Source organism: Lemur catta, chromosome 4, assembly GCF_020740605.2.
Source record: "Lemur catta isolate mLemCat1 chromosome 4, mLemCat1.pri, whole genome shotgun sequence".
NCBI lineage: Eukaryota > Metazoa > Chordata > Mammalia > Primates > Lemuridae > Lemur > Lemur catta.
This window is the reverse complement of record NC_059131.1, coordinates 5894008-5910927: the sequence shown is the minus strand read 5'-3', so window position 1 is coordinate 5910927 and position 16920 is coordinate 5894008. Positions and strand designations below refer to the sequence as shown.

The 16920-nt window shown below is 38.2% G+C and overlaps 1 protein-coding gene across 2 annotated transcripts in view; it reads right to left on the bottom strand.

Annotated features, from left to right (window-relative positions):
• Window positions 1-16920, bottom strand: part of CPSF3 (cleavage and polyadenylation specific factor 3) — a 37437-nt gene that overhangs the window by 1040 nt on the left and 19477 nt on the right. For both annotated transcript variants that reach the window (XM_045549007.1, XM_045549008.1), the window contains 6 exons: window positions 15639-15747; window positions 13675-13773; window positions 11977-12071; window positions 10320-10407; window positions 5702-5771; window positions 2949-3045 (listed from right to left, as the gene is read on the bottom strand). In XM_045549007.1, the coding sequence (XP_045404963.1) occupies window positions 2949-3045; window positions 5702-5771; window positions 10320-10407; window positions 11977-12071; window positions 13675-13773; window positions 15639-15747 (558 nt within the window). The remainder of the gene's footprint in view (window positions 1-2948; window positions 3046-5701; window positions 5772-10319; window positions 10408-11976; window positions 12072-13674; window positions 13774-15638; window positions 15748-16920) is intronic.

Below are 16920 nucleotides of genomic sequence, written 5' to 3'. Positions count from 1 at the left end.
TTAATTCCATGATCTAATGATAACTACTGTTAATATTTCACTGTATAACCGTCTAGACTTTTAGTTACACATATATATATTTTAAAAACAAAATGGGATCATATATACTGTCTTATAACTTTTTTCACTCAACAATGTATGGTAGACAATTCTGCACATTAATAAATCTGTGTTATTATTCTTTTTTAAAGTGATGGAACAGTTTTATCTGAAAATTACATACTTTGTATCTATTTAAACCAACAAAGAAAAAAACTGAGATGTCAACTTAAAAAGTGGGAATAGGTAAATGTTTTTTTTAAGATCCTTTAAAAGGCGCTCAACCGGGATGGCTGGGAGGCCACATCTGTGAATGACCCCCAGGAGCCCACCTGTGTGGTCTCTGACTGCATCAGCATCACTGCAGACAAGAGTCAAGCCCAGTGGAAGGGCGTCCAGTCTGTTCCCACCTGTGGCCCAGCTATGGTGACAGTCCTCAGGAAGAGGCAGCTCTGAAATGAGGGGTCAGCTGAATTCTCCAGAATCTTCCCTGAAAGTGGGCCCAAGAACTCAGCCTCTTGGGACTACTCTGAAAAGGAGTAAGAATCCCATTTGGTGCGGCATGTGCATTCGTGAGGTGTTCCCCTGAAATCTAGCAATCCGTGCCTGCCAGCCAAGGAGCCACAGAGGAAGGGGCGGCTCTCAAGGGGCCACATCCTGGACAAACCCCCCTCCTGCAGCCAACAGGCCACTTGAACGATGAGAAGCTGCCCAAGAAGCTGCTGGTTTGTTCCCTATTTGCCTCTGGACGCGTCTGCTCCGTCTTCCCGGGTGGGGGCGCCTTTCCCCGTCCTAGAACTTTGACTCTTCGCATTTGTTCCTCTTCTAGCAAACTGGGAGCTGGGAGGTTTGTCCTGGTGAGATTTTGCTTATGAGAAGCAAGGTTGGACTTCTTTTCAAATCTTTCCGCTTATGGGGTGTTGCCTTTCTGTTTTGTTTTGTTTCAAGTAACGCCCACCCCAGCCCCTCCGCGGCCGCCACTCAGACCTGTATCCACCTAATGGCTTCCTTTATGCACACGCTGTTCTGTGCCTTGAAGCTAGATTACTTTAACAGGATCTCAGATATTTCCTATTTGTTCACCTTAACTAGAAGACACTGTTGTGTCATTTTCTTGTTTCAGTTGCATTTGCACTTAATGTCCAAATTTTTGCTGACTGCAAAATCTCGCTGTGAACAGAGGAACTTTGCCACGGCCACGGAGAACCCGCGCGGGCTGGAGCACCTGGCTGAGACAGTCCTCTGTGTGTCCACCGCGGCTGGAGGCCCCGGCAGGCCGCGGCAGTCTCACCTGTGCTTTCAGTTCAGATGCAGAGAATTCTGCTGCAAGCAAAGAATCACCCATTTCAACGGAGTAGACATTTCCATGTTAGTGGCAGACGACAGGGCTACCTTCCACCACGTCTCCAAGCCAGAAACATCTGCGGAAGATTCAGGAAAAGCTCCGCAGAATGAAAGCAGCATTCCAGTAACGGACCCCGAGGTCTGGCCATGTTACTCGGAATCTGGAGGGAGGAGGGGCCCCACTCCAGGGCCTCCTGCGTGCCGCTCAGGGCCGAAAATTCCCCCGCCATATCCTAGCGGCTGAGTTTCCCCACTTTACCATCAGGAGGTGGAGCTCAGAGGGGCTCACAAAAGCACGCGCCGCAGGCGCAGCGGAGCTGGGCCCTTCCCCGTAGATGGAGCCGGGTTGGGCCCAAGTCTTGTCTCTGTTCCAGGTGTCTGCCGCTGGCCTTCCAATAGGTGTGCTGCCAGCCACAAGCTCCTCGAGGACAAGCTCCTCGCGTGCACGGCCAGAAGGCCCGGCCTTTCGATGCCACTGGTGTGCCCACCATCGTCATCCTTGATGACCATATACAGCACTGGGAGTGTGAGGATGCATTACATATACGTTATGCATTCAGTTATTTATCTCTTACTCTTGGATATTTCAGTATCTTAGCATCGTTTTAATGCTAACATAGACATCCTTGTATATATATCTTTGCTCACTTGTCTGATTATTTTCTTTGGTTGAATCCAGTAAGTGGAATTGTGAAAAAAGGCCTTGCTTTTTTAAGCCTTGACCACATCACCAAACTGCCTTGCAGAAAGAAAGTGCTGCCTAATTTACACTCCCCTTCCTCCAGGGGCACGAGAGGGTAACTGTTCCCCATTCTGTCACTGTCACTGGGCCCCATCACTCTCTTTAATCTGTGCCAGTATGAGAAGCAGTGGTATTTCATACTTTAAATCTGTATGTCCTCCAGTAGTCAGTGGATCTGAGTATTTGTTTTATGTTCATTGGCTATCTATATGTCTTCTCTGGAGAATTACTTGTTCACGTTCTTAGCTTATTTTTCTATTGAGGTATAATAAATCTAATGTGTTTTCTCAAAGCACCTATATAGTCAAAGATTATAGAAACGAAATTTAAAACATAAGTTATTTGTTTAGAACTACTGTAATCTTCAAAAACAACCCTGCAAGGAAGATATACTTATTCATCTTGTGAAATAATTTCGAAAGATATGCTGGTGTGAGACCAGAGTAGGCCCCACTCTCAAACCCTATTGTTTGGAAAAGCCACTTGGATCTTTCTGGTGCAAACAGAAAAGCAGCTTCTCTGAAAAATCTAAAACCAGCTAGAAGCCAAACTAGGGAAATGCTGAGGTGAATTAAAGTGTATTATGGAAAAGGAAAATAATGGAATAATATACATGGGAACCATGTACTATGTAGCAACTTGGAAAAACACAGAAGATTTTATATATAATAATATAAATACAACTATGTAAAAAAAAAAAAAGTAAGAAACACCAGAAGGAAATACCAAAATACAAAAGTAAACTGTTAGATGTGAGATCATAGCTTTTGCCTTTACTTTATTTCCCAAATGTGTTTAGACGCAGGAAGGAGCAGCTACCTACCCGGGTCTCCAAGTTAAGGTTAGCAGTTTTTCCATCCACTGTGACACTAAGAACAGAGCCATCTTTTACATTTACACAGTCTTCTCCAAATATGTCCCTTAAAATAAAAAAGATGTAATATTAGTGGAAAAGTCCAGCTTTACATATTTGGGGAAAAATAAAATTGAAGAGAAGTCCTAGTTCTAAAGTAGAATACTTGTATTTATACCTGAGATCTACTTCTTCTTATTTACCTTGATATAGCTTATTAATTTTATAAAACATCTAAATTACACAGCTATCAAGAAAGAATGCTCTATTCAGAGGCATTGTGCTAGGCACTTTATATACATTATCTTTACCTATAATAATTTTGGTAAGGATCCCCTTTTACACATGAAGAAAAGAAACAGAGAAGTTAAGTAATTTGCTTAAAGCTGCATGGCTCATAAGCAGCCGAGTTGGTACTCAAGTCCAGGTATCTAGGTTTAACTGCTCCCAAGTCCTCTAGCTGTCCTCTCCTTTTCATCACTCCAAATGCCTACTTTGAGTTACTTAAACTCAGTATTTATTGAGCATCTTCCACATGCCAGGTGCTAGGATACAGAAATCACTGACATTGTCTCTATCATTGAAGAGCTACAGTTTAATCGTTAATTTCAACATTGTCCCCGTTACAGAAGTGTTAGAAAACAGTAGTCCAATCTGTAGGCTAGGTGCAGTTAAGAAAAGGTAGTCAGTGAATCTAAAAACCCACAAAAACAATGGTCATCGCGGTCAGTTAAGCACTGACAACAGCGCATTTAAAGCCGGGTGGTGGTGGTCAACTGCTTGCTCTTTGAGACAGTTAATGTTAATAATATGTTTGAATAAACTTGGCTAAGTAACCTAGTACTAAAAAGAAATAGTCTATTTTAAATACAGAAATATATTCAAAAGGATAGGAAAAAAAGGTTTCATATTCATGTGATTAATTGTTGGCATCTAAAGAAACCAATACCTTTATTCCATACAATCCTAAATATTTAAACAATTGTGAAGATAAAGCTACCTTTATAAGGGCATGATCAACTTGGAAGTTTAAAGACACTGGTATCTCACATTCTTGAGGTGAATATAAGCTGTGGCTCTCTGTCTCATAGTCCAGTTCCTAACAGTTGAATAGTTTAAGGGTGTTTGTGGGAGGGTCCGTGGAGCGGGAGAGGGGGTGGGAGAAGTGGCATAACAGGACTGGGGCAGAAAGCCAGAGTGGAAAGTGAAGTGAAGGGCCAGCAGCCTCCTGCAGACTGCCCTCCGCACACCCGAACAGAGCAGCTGTGGCAGTATGTTTCTCCATTCTGCACCTCCAACTGCTGTACCTGGGAGAGCTGCGGCATGCCAGGGCACCACAGGTTTTCTATTTTTGCAAAGCCTCTGGGAACAGAGCTGCCAACAGCACAACTGTTCTAGTTACGTCCCTAGTCAGGCACAGGAGAGCACCAATACCCACCTTCTACAACAGGGCTCTTTATCAGGGTCCCAGGAGGGGCTTTGGGCAGGGGGTTGTCTAATCTTCTTGAAATGAAAGGTAAAATGGCACTTGTGTGTATTCCCCCTGCCGGGGAGAAGTTCCACAGCCTTATCTGACTGTCAAAGGGGTCAGTGATCTAAAAATGATGAAGACATTTAGACTCTAAGGCTGGCAGAGTAAAGCCCTCTGAAAAAACAGAAAGAGAACCAGGGGCTACCACAGTCACAGGGTTGGGACCCAACCAAATCTGTGGCCTTTTCAGTGGCAATGGAAATCACTGTTCCTGCACTGTTAGCTGGCTTTGTATAACAAGGATGCTTTTAAAAATCAAATGACAACACCCTGAACACTTTTTTGAAGATGTGTGATAGCTTCTTTAAGCGAAGTCACCATTTAAAGCCTATCATCTATTTTTCAAAAAGCCACTAAATGGCTGCTTTAAAAAAGATTATCAGTGTAGAATTTGGGGGAAAGGAAGAAACAAATGTTAACATACCACCCTTCCAAACTTGAAGAACACCTTATTTGGTTAAGATGTCTAATTAAGTAACTTTCAGTTTAAAAATAGAATCAGTCATTTATTCAACAAGTATTTGAGAAATTGCTATGTACAAGGCACTGTGCTAGACACTGAAATTATAAACCTATTAATAAATACAAATCTTTTTATTTTTCCTTTTTCAGTATAATAAGTTTAAATTGTAGCTTTCCACTATGAGGTAGTTTTACCTGATTGTTTTATTTGGAGAAACATTCAGAAATCAGGCTTAAAGAGTATCTGCAGAAAGGTAAAAGATCTACTATCTGGTGCTTAGAAAAATACTAACTTTAAAAGTAATTCAGAGTTTACAGATTTACTATCTGGGAAGAGTCTAAGAAACCATTCTTAATAAAGAATTCACATTTAAGAAGTAAATATATAATTCTTAAAGGCACAGTAACATTTGGCTAAGATTTTAGTACATATCCTTGATGATGTTTTCATCTTTGCTGATTACGCTTGCCCTGTGAGAACATTCTGATGCAATATATTAAAGGAAACATAAATGGCTGACCACGCAGGTCACAAGTACTTGGAACTAGCTGGAGTGCTGAGCTGGAAGGGAGCAGTTCAAACTGTTCTCTGTCCTGGTGGAGAAGCAGGCCTGGGGGCCGTGGGGTGGCCTGGTCTGAGCCACACTGAGTCCTTAAGCGAGTCCAGCCAAATCCAGGGCTCCTCCTCCCCATCCTCACTACCTTGTTGAGCAATAATGGGAGAACTTACTGGAGCATGATCTCCAATCTCTTGCTATAAACGTGCATTTCTAACTTTTTAGAAACCTTTTGTACTGCACCTAGGGGAAAAAAAGAGTGACAGAGTTCAATTACAAAATTCCTATTTACAATAATTTCCAAATTATTAATCAGAACATGGTTACTGATAAACCAAAGTGATTAACTATGGAATCCTGAAAGTGACAGGTATGTGTACGGATCATCTACCTGCTAAGCCAAATTGATTTCTTCATCACTTTATTTCATGTTCTTACTAAAGAATCACAAAATGACATTTACTATTATTTTTAACTTTTAATTTTAGTTTCAGTGTTGCTCAAACTTTACAGTTATGACCAGAGGTGAATAAAATTATAACTCCAGGTATTCTAGGGGTATATATCCAAGCTCAAAGATCTCTTAAGTCCTTTGTTTTACCTAAAATGTTATATAAATTTAGCATTCTACTATATATAACATACCTATAATTATTTTTAATAAAAATTAATATTTAAAATCATTTGCCCATTAAATAACTTAGCTTTCTCCCCAAAACAAAGTAATAGGACAGTTCAGGAAGGTGAGCCATCCTTAATCTGGAATTTCTAGTGTGTTCTGGTACATCATTAAATACCTCCCAGTCCATCACTAGCAGCAAAATAGTGCAGAATTCACTGTCTGGCAGTTCCTCAAAAAGTTAAACAGAGTTAACACTTGACTCAGTAATCCTACTTCTACATATAGACCTATGAGAAATGAAAACATATATCTACACAAAAATATATACAAATATCTATAGCAGCATTTTTCATAATAGCCAAAAAGTAGAAACAACCCAAATATCTATCAACTGAAGAATGGATAAACAAAATGTGTTACAGTCATACAAGGGGAAATTATTTGGCCATAAAAAGGAATGAAGTACTGATACATGCTACAAAATGATGAACCTTGAACACATTATGCTTAGTGAAGGAAGCCAGTCACAAGAACACATATTGTATGATTCCATTTATGTGAAATATCCAGAATGGGCAAATCCATAGAGACAGAAAGTTTAGTGGCTGCTTTGAGTTGGGGGTAATACAGGGATTGGAGGATCATAACTAAAGGATACAGGGCTTCTTTTTAGAGTGATATAAATGTTCTAAAGTTGATGGTGGTGACAGTTGCACAACTCTGAATATACTAAAAATCAGTGAATTGTACACTTTAAATGGGTGAATTGCATGATATCAATAAAGCTGTCATAAAAATAGTGCAAAATTTTATAATCCTTCAGACAACACACACACACACACACACACACACACACACACACACACACAATACATATATATCATGGAAGAAAATGCCAGAAATAATTTTATGGCCTTACTTATAACAGGGAAATATGACTTTGTCATTTTAAAAAGACTTCAACGTGTTTTCAATTTCTCAGCCCAGATAATTACCTTATCACACAATATCACTGAATATTTTGATATAAGTGTAGCTTTATTAACTGACCTCAATACTTACACATATATATTTAAATCTACTCTATGGAAGAGTCAAATTATCATTTCTCCTAAACTATTCTATATTTCAGACCATAGTTCATCTAATTGTTTTTAATTCGTGAATTTCAATTGTATATACAACTAACCAAATGACAGCCAAGAAAGCTATATAATAAAACCTTTATACTTTAATTACAAATTATTAATTCTATTACTAAGTTTAAAATAAGGTCTTAACTGACATGTAAAAACAATCTCATAAAACATATTAAAAAATAAATAAGCTATGAAATTACCTATTAAAAGAAACTTTGCAAAGTGTGTGTGTATACATATATTTGCATATTCCCCACTAATATTTCGATGAACTCCTCAGACACATGGGAATATACTAAATGGGAAATCACAAAATCAGACACGTGTACCTGTCCTTAGTAGGTCTGTGTGTCTAAACAGGACACAGACAAGCTAAAAAACATAAAATGGAAGAACGTGATTGAATACAAGAACATAAAAGAATACATTTTGAAAATGTATGAGCTTTCTTATATGTCTTTGGTAAGAATGGGGGACATAAATTGAAGTTGGTGGTAAAACACACACACACACACACACACACACACACACACACACATAAAAATACGAGATGCGTTTCCAGAATCTGGACTGAATAGTCAGAAGGCTAAGAAATAAAAAGGGAGAAAGATGCTATGGAAGAAGAATCATATTGTTTCACAGAAAGGGCCTCTAGAATAGGATTGATGAACTTTTTGTAAATAGCCAGATGGGGTTTTAGGCTTTGAGGGCTACATGGTCTCTTTTCCAACTACTTAACTCTGCTGTTGTAGCATTAAAGGAGCATTAGACGACAGGTAAACCACTTGCAAAAACAGGTGGAGGGCTGGATTTGGTTCGTGGGCCATAGTTGCTGACCCTGCTGTAACTGTTAAAATCTCAAGCTTGGACAGGAACAAGTCAATTCATTACATAATAAACATATAGAATAAACTTCCTTATGTGCACCCTGAGTATCATGTGTGTCAGTCCTTGTGTTGCTTTTCATCTTCAAATGGAACAAATATGACTTATTAAAACCTCTGTCCCTTAGCCCCATGGGTGATAATTTTCTATGCTAACATATCACATATACACGTTGGATTATTGTCTTAATCTTTAAAATTCATCCTGCCTGTTCTCTTTCTCTCATCCCCTATAGCTAATCCATCAGGAAATACTGCTGGCTTCATCTTCAGAATATCTCCAGACTCCAACCACTTTCTGCTACCCCCACCGCTGATACCCTCGTCTGAAACACTATCTCCCACCTGGATGACTGAGAAAGCTCCAACTGAACCTCTGTTTTCTTACTCGCCCTCCTAACAGTCTACTCTCCGCAAGCATCAGAGCAATCCTTTAAAAACTGTGTCAGATCATGTCTGGCCCCCGCTCAAAACTCTGCAATGTAGCCCCATTTCACTCAGACTGAAAGTCCAAAGTCCTTACAATGGCCAACCAGGCCCCACAGGATCTGCCCCAACTCCAAACCCTGTCAAGCAGCTCTAGGACACACCAGAATGTCAGCTCCTGGAGGGCAGAAATTTGTTTGCTGCTAATGTAGCCTAAACATGTAGAATTATGCCTGCCAAGTAGCAGGTGCTCATTAAGTATTTGTCAAGTAACTGTTAAATGAAAATATGCATACATGTCATCACTGTAGAAGAATATAAAATCTCATTCTCCATAAACTACAAAATGGAGAAGCAGTGGGAATAAAAGGCAGCCAGCTAGTTTAACGGATGCTTAATATAAGGAACACATGGAAAAAGTTTATTTCTAACTGTCTGAACCTCTGCTGAAAAGCCCAGAGGCTAACCAAATGAAGGAATGTTTTCATTATTAGTGTAAGATGGATCACTAATAATATAGTAACAATTATTTTTAATTCAATTACTACAAATCAGAGTAAAGGTACATTTTCACTTTGGACCAGAGTACTAAGAGAAATACTTAAGAAAAGTCAAACGAGTCTATGATAGCTCATACACTCCTTCCTGTACAACACCGACATAAAATACTTGGTGATTATCTGTTAAACGACGGCATCTTTTTTGTTTTTCAGCATCATCATTAGGCACAGCCTTCACCAGAACAGCAGATGACATTTTGACAACATGCTCTGTGACCCCTCCTCTACCATACAGCATGGAAAATGGGCTGGAAGAATTCAGATGCTAAATGTCACTAAAGACAACACAACATTTTAATTGGCCTAAAAAATAACATTTTAACATTTTTGCGAAGAAATTTCATTTTTCAGAAAAGTAAACAAATTTCTGAGTAGTTGATTGTACAAAAAATACTTCATTTTACAAAAGGGTTATCAGAATATAATAAACAGAAAGCAACCTTGGTGGCTAAGATACAATTCAATTCAGGAGCATATGATTTGAATTGAACAAACTAAGATATTAAGTGAAACCCAGCTGTGGTTTTGGAGGGCAGGGGGGTGCTTCAGAGCTGCAAACTGTGGGGGCCAAAACCCTCTGGGTTTAATCTTTTCATTTCTGCTCTCTGCACCAAACCCTCATCCTCCCTTCACTGTTACTAACTTCTGCACCACTGTTTACTTATGACCGTTTTAAAAGGTCCTCCCTTCCCACCCATTCCCACACCGTGCACCTTTATTTTTACCACCTAAGATAAGAAAAAACACTGGTGTTTTCTTTGGTTGAAAATTGTCCCATAGGGAGATTCCATTTTAGTCAACTGATTTTATTAAACGCAGAGATAGTAGCATACCTTCCTAACAGACATGCTGATTCAATTCAGCAGTATTCTGGAATTTCTGATTAAATTGTTTAACAACCAGCATGTCTGTTAGGACTGCTTCTAAAGGGATTTTTATCTTGTGGTAATTGCAACCAGATTTAAAGTATGAATGCAAAACTAGGACAAAAAGTAAGTAAAATACCAATAATATGCATTGCTACGCATATATCTTAAAATTACATAGGAATGGAAAAATCAGGAGATTAAATTCTTTAGGACTTTATTTACTGCTTTTTACTTCATGGAAACATGGGAGAAATAAAAGAATTAATTGATAAAAATGAAATAATTCCGTACCTTTCCTTATTTTTGGATTTGACTGAACTTCCAATATCACAGTTGTTACTGTATCTGCATACATATCATTAGAAGGGTTTGCCAACCACTGGAAAGCAAAAGGCAGAATTAGGAAGGTACAGCTATGGCCAACCACAAAAGCTATGAATACTACCCACCTATCCACAGACTACACATATGGGACTACTGCTTCTCGAATTTTCCCTGCAATTAACTTACTCATTGTTTACTGAAATTAATAATGCTACACTGTTCTAATTTTCTTTTAATAACAAAAGTAAAATGTACTGAATGAGTCCTTTGTGGCACAGTGTTTTATATGCATTATCATTTAATTCTCATAAAAAATAACTATTAACAACTTTATTTTATAAAAGAGAAACTGACTCAAAAATAACTTGCACAAGATAATTGCTGGTGCTGGGATTTAAACTCAAACTCCTAATCACTATATTTTAGTAGCATAGACAGTATGGTAAGAGGGCAATATTTTTAAACATTTACTTTTGCTTCTCACACTAAGTCTAACAACTCCTGATACTCTTTTTTGGGCCCAGTGTTCCAACAAAGTTTTCCATGTCTCCAGGTTAGGGTGAGAGCAGTTGAATGCCCTTCCTATGTTTTATTATCTTCGCAAAGATAAAAGTTGCTTTTATAAGCAACTTGATGCATTTCAACTTTCTCTAAGGTCCTCTCTGACCTGTTAACTCTAGGAACAAAAGTATATTCTCTAACAGTATTTGGTAGTAAGAGCTAAATTAATGTCTCTAATAACTTCTCCCTTTTTTTTGATATTAACATTTTATATATTATTGTATGTAACTCTATGTTATAGATAACTACTCCTTTTGACACGTTCTTTAGTTGTTTTTAGCCTTGAATCAAATTTAGACTTAAATCACAGAATTATAGTGGGACCAGAGCTGACAGATCTTTTTCTATTTGTTTTAAAAAATAGCATATATAAATAAAATAGTTAACCATATATCTTGGAAATTTACATAGAATTCTACCTTGAAGCAGAGAAACAGTCAAGGTGCTCTCCTGGATTATTCACTGCCAGGACTCACTTTGAAAGTCCTTCTTTACATTTAACAGGTGCCAATCTATCAAAGTCAATCCTACAATTCCTCTGATGTCTGTTTTCCAAACTCTACCAGTAGGGATTTAAAATTCTAACAGTAGGAACCACATTTACCTAATTTGATAATTTCTAGCCTTTTTGGATTTCAGTCACTTTATTACTATTTACTTGAATCTTCAAAATTTCACTCTTTTAAGGAGTGCTGCATGATAAATTTGTTTAATATAACAGAATTAAATTTTTATCTGAAAATTCTAAGATCTTTTGATATAACTGAAGACATCCTGGAGTACCACAAAATCAGTTGAGGCTTACTCATGTGAGACCTATACTTATCACACCTACTAAATATGAAGACTTAACTTATTATTAGTTTCTGTGTTGTTGTAACTACATAGAAAATGCCCAGCTATGTTATATTTAACACTGATCTTGGAAAGAAAAATTATTTACATATATATTTTCCAACAATGTTTTTTTCCTAATTGGAAAGAAACGAATTTTCTCTAGAATTGCACATAAACTTTTTTAAAACTTTTTTCCTCCTTGTTTAGGTAAACGATCTTATCTTACTTCTAATACCACCATGCCTGGTTCTTGTATTACAGTAATATTTTTGAACACTTTCAGAGCAGGTTTTTCTTGAATTTCTAATTCTTCTACATCACCTGAAAAAAAGGAGTGATTACAAGGTGTATATAATTTTCTGATAATCTTCCAGAGGCATAACTATTCATTTGTTTATAGAGAGAACTGAAATAGAGCAGCTGTACAATGAAAAAATAAAATCTGTACTCAATTTTTAAACAGCTAAGTAAGTTTTATGTTAATTGCTTATAGCAACTGAAAGATCTCAACATGTATTATAAAAATTCATATAACTAGGTAGGATTTACCTTGGACATTAAATATTTTATCAGTAGCAAACTCAGGTGATGTTCAAACATACATGTTCGTAACAAGAGATTTAGCCTTCCACTAGCATCTTAACATTTGGTATGAAACTAGTCAACTACTGCCAACTAGTCTCTTCTCCCTTCTGTCTTCATAAGTTCAATAATTCTACAGGGAAATTCTATTGTCAAAGATGAGACTTTTCTGGTCTTCCTAGTGTCTTTTTCTTCTTCTTCTTCTTTTTTTTTTTTTTTAAAGAGACAGGGTTTTACTATGTTGCCCAGGCTGCTGTTCTAGAACTCCTGGCCTCAAGCGAAATTCCTGCTTCAGCCTCCTGAGTAGCTGGGATTACAGGCATGAGCCATGGAACCTGGCTACTTTCTAGTGTTCCCATAATCAAGAATTTCTTTTTTTTGAGACAGAGTCTCACTCTGTCGCCCTGAGTACAGTGCTGTGGTGTCAGCTCAGCTCATAACAACCTCAAACTCCTGGGCTCAAGCGATCCTCCTGCCTCAGCCTCCCAAGTGGCTGGGACTACAGGTGCACACCATGACGCCTGGCTAATTTTTCTATTTTTAGCAGAGATGGGGTCTCGCTCTTGCTCAGAGCTGGTCTCAAACTCCTGAGCTCAAGCGAGCCTCTCGTCTCAGCCTCCCAGAGTGCTAGGATTACAGGCGTGAGCCACTGTACCTGGCCTGAATCAACAATTAGTTTAGATATATTTTATTAACTTCCTATGTTATGACCTATAATTCTAACATGATTATAAGGTAAAAAAAATTTCTTTCTACTGGTTTATTTTATGGTAGTACTTTATGAATTATAAAGAGCATACTGATCAAAAGTGTATTTTGTAATATGAAATATTCTTGCTTTATTAGAGAGTCTCCATGCCTTTTAATTTAGTCATTGCCCTCATTATGTTAATATACAAAAATCTCTAAGTCAAAATGGTCTAATATGAAAACAGAATAGGTTTGTTCTCCCACTGGCCTTTGGCCAGTGGTTACTAAGCTCTAATAAAACCTTCTGTATAGATTGGTACTGATGGAACCAGAAAAGTTATTTTCACTGATCAAATAAATAAATAAAATTTTAGGTATAGTCAACTAAAATATATTTTAAACACAGGAAGCAAAGACTACTGATATTTTTAGAATTTTAAGTGGATCAAGGATAAGAGGTATAATGGAATTTAAAAAAATTTATATTTTCAAAAATTTCACCTAAAGGCAATAACAACATGACCATGTGTAAAAATAAAATTTGTACAATTCTGAGACAATTACCAAAATTAAATAACATTCTTTCCCAGATATAAAATTATCTTACTAAAAACCAGAAAATAATTAAAGGAATTTCAATACATACACATACCTGTCAATTTCTGTAGCTGGTAATAGAGCAAATTAAAGGGACCAGTATATGGGATGGCTTGGGTCTGTTTCACAGTGCTCATGGCCAGGTCAGTATAATCTGAAGAGAAAATTAGAGTAAATATAGTTAATGAAACAATACTAGTCCCACAAAATACAATTTGCAAACATATACCAGGAGTAAAAAAAGAAAAAGTAAAAGCAAGGTAAGTGAGAACAAGTTTTTCAGAAAGCTAACAAGATGCTCCTTAATACGGTACCACTCACATTTTCCCACTTATCTCCTTATGCCCCACCCCCCACCCGCAGTGAACTTCTGCTCCAGCCTTAAGAAAGGACCCTCATTCCCCTGAACACTCCAGGTTCTTAGATGTCTAGTAGCCACTATGCCAACTGTCATCCGCTTTCTATTTTGCTTGGCAACTCCAAACAATCTTTCACCACATGGTGCGAATACTTCCTGATTTACAAAGCTTTTCCCAACTTTCTGGGCCCAGTCTCTCCTCACACTACTTACTTACTTACTTACTTACTTTACTTACTTACTTACTTACTTATTTATTTATTTATTTATTGAGACAGAGTCTCACTGTGTTGCCCGGGCTACAGTGAGTGCCGTGGCGTCAGCCTAGCTCACAGCAACCTCAAACTCCTGGGCTTAAGCAATCCTACTGCCTCAGCCTCCCGAGTAGCTGGGACTACAGGCATGTGCCACCATGCCCGGCTAATTTTTTACATATATATATTTTTAGTTGTCCAGATAATTGATTTCTATTTTTAGTAGAGACGGGGGGTGGGGAGGGGGTGGGGGGGGCGGCGGTCTCGCTCAGGCTGGTCTCGAACTCCTGACCTCGAGCGATCCACACGCCTTGGCCTCCCAGAGGGCTAGGATTACAGGCGTGAGCCACCGCGCCCGGCCTCCTCACACACTTATCACATATTTCTGTGTGTCACAGCAATACTGTGATTAGCTCTTCCCAACATTACTTTCCTCATTAGGCAGAGATGATTTTTCAGGGGCTGGGACTCTTATTTTTAAATAAATCTTTAGTCCTCCAGCACCTAATGCCTGGCATGAGAGTAAGAGCCCTAGGGGCTGAATGAAGCAACAGAGATAGTGACGTGTGATGGTCTAGAAGCTGACAGTTGACCTGTCTCACAGGTGAACACCTCAACACTGCTGCTATTTCCTATTTCTTCATAAAACGCTTATAATTTATTAATGCTATATAAATAATCTTGAGCACAGTATTTACCTGAAGATAATGCCATATTTATTGGGAAATTACTTATTGATAACAGTATTTACACAAAGAACACACATAGAAATGCTTATAAACTTTGGGAAAAAAAGCAATTTACAAACTTAAATGTAATCCTATTTAGCTTTGCTCAAATTTTTATTTTTCTCTATGAGCTTCAATTTATATACACTACAAGCTTGGACTATATAGTTGGTGTTACTTATTTGGATGAAAAATGAAAGTTCCAATGCAATGAAAAATTTAGGCTCTACATTAATAATTTTTCACTTTTAAAGAAATTATAAAAGTTTTTGTTTCCTCCTTTTGGAAGGCCCAGCAAGTGATGTGAAAGTACAGGTCATAAAGAACAACATGCTTACCTGGGGAGTCCAGAGTTACTTCAGAAAAGAAAAGCACCAACACTCTGTTGTAAAGGGTTGAAAACAGGGTGGCTAAAGGTGAGCAGGGGTAGTTAACCTGACTTACAAGTGAACTTATGCTTCCAACTACAAAAACGGTGATCTCACAAATAGTTGAAATGTTTTCGCAGGTCAAGGAAGATTTTTTTCTCACCACAAAGCTAATTCTTAATAGATCACTACCTCTCACCTATTCCTATTTTATCATTTGTTACTTAAAATTTGGTTACTAGGTTAAGAGAAGTTTTCATAGATTTTCTTTCACTGTCAAGATGATATTTGACATTTAATAGTATACTTACTAGACAAGTCACAAGGAGAAAGTATGTGATAATTAAAGTTTCTTTTAACAAGTATTCCTGAGACCCGTTGGCCTTGTTCTGGTTTTTTGTCTGCTAAAAAGCCCATAACCTATTAAAAAAACAAACAAAAAAATTGAAGAAAATAGAATCTTGTAAAATGCAGTTATTCAAGCACTAAAATGCAGTTAGTAATAATGATGACCATAAGACATTTGAGCTATGAAAACAACATGTGAATTTAACTACAAAAAATACAAAATGTTTTACACATGGACCAGAGCAGTAACATTGCTACCAAGGTATCAAAAATAAGAGTCACAGGGGCAGATCCAGCCAGAATGGCTAGGTTCAGTTCAGTCCAATCAGTTCAACAACCAAGTAAACCTAGTAGGTGCTGGGGGTAAGAAAGCTCTCAATAGCTGCAAGTAGTGGGGAAGGACAGGAAGTGCTGGCCGAAATGCATGTGCTCCCTCAGGCTGGCTATCAAACTCTACATAGAGAGTAAGCACCACTAATACACAGGTGGGAGGCTGTGCTCAACCCAACACTAAAAGAAGCAGCACCTTTGAATAAAAAGGGCAATAAAGATAGGTATGTATGAGATGGTATACTGAGGGAGAAACATTTTGAAGAGAACAGAGTAACAACCATTCAAAACCAGACAAAAACAAAAATCTTACAAACATGAAACCCACTATTCTTTTTTTTTTTTTTTTTTTTGAGACAGAGTGTTGCTCTGTTGCCTGGGCTAGAGTGAGTGCCATGGCATCAGCCTAGCTCACAACAACCTCAAACTCCTGGGCTCAAGCAATCCTCTTGTCTCAGCCTCCCGAGTAGCTGGGACTACAGGCATGCGCCACCATGCTCAGCTAATTTTTTCTATATCTTTTTAGATCATTTATTTCTATTTTTTTAGTAGAGATGGGGTCTCGCTCTTGCTCAGGCTGGTTTTGAACTCCTGAGCTCAAACGATCTGCCTGCCTTGGCCTCCCAGAGTGCTAGGATTACAGGCGTGAGCCACCGTGCCTGGCCTCTTTTTTTTTTTTTGAGACAGTCTCACTCTGACACCTAGGCTAGAATACAGTGGCATGATGATAGCTAACTACAGCCTTGAACTCCTAGGCTCAAGTAATCCTCCTATCTCAGCCTCCCAAGCAGCTGGGACTACCCACGTGTACCACTACACATGGCTAATTTTTCTTATTTTTTGTAGTGATGGGGTCTTGCTATGTGGCTCAGGCTGGTCTCAAACTCCTGGCCTCAAGTGATCCTCCCCCCTTGG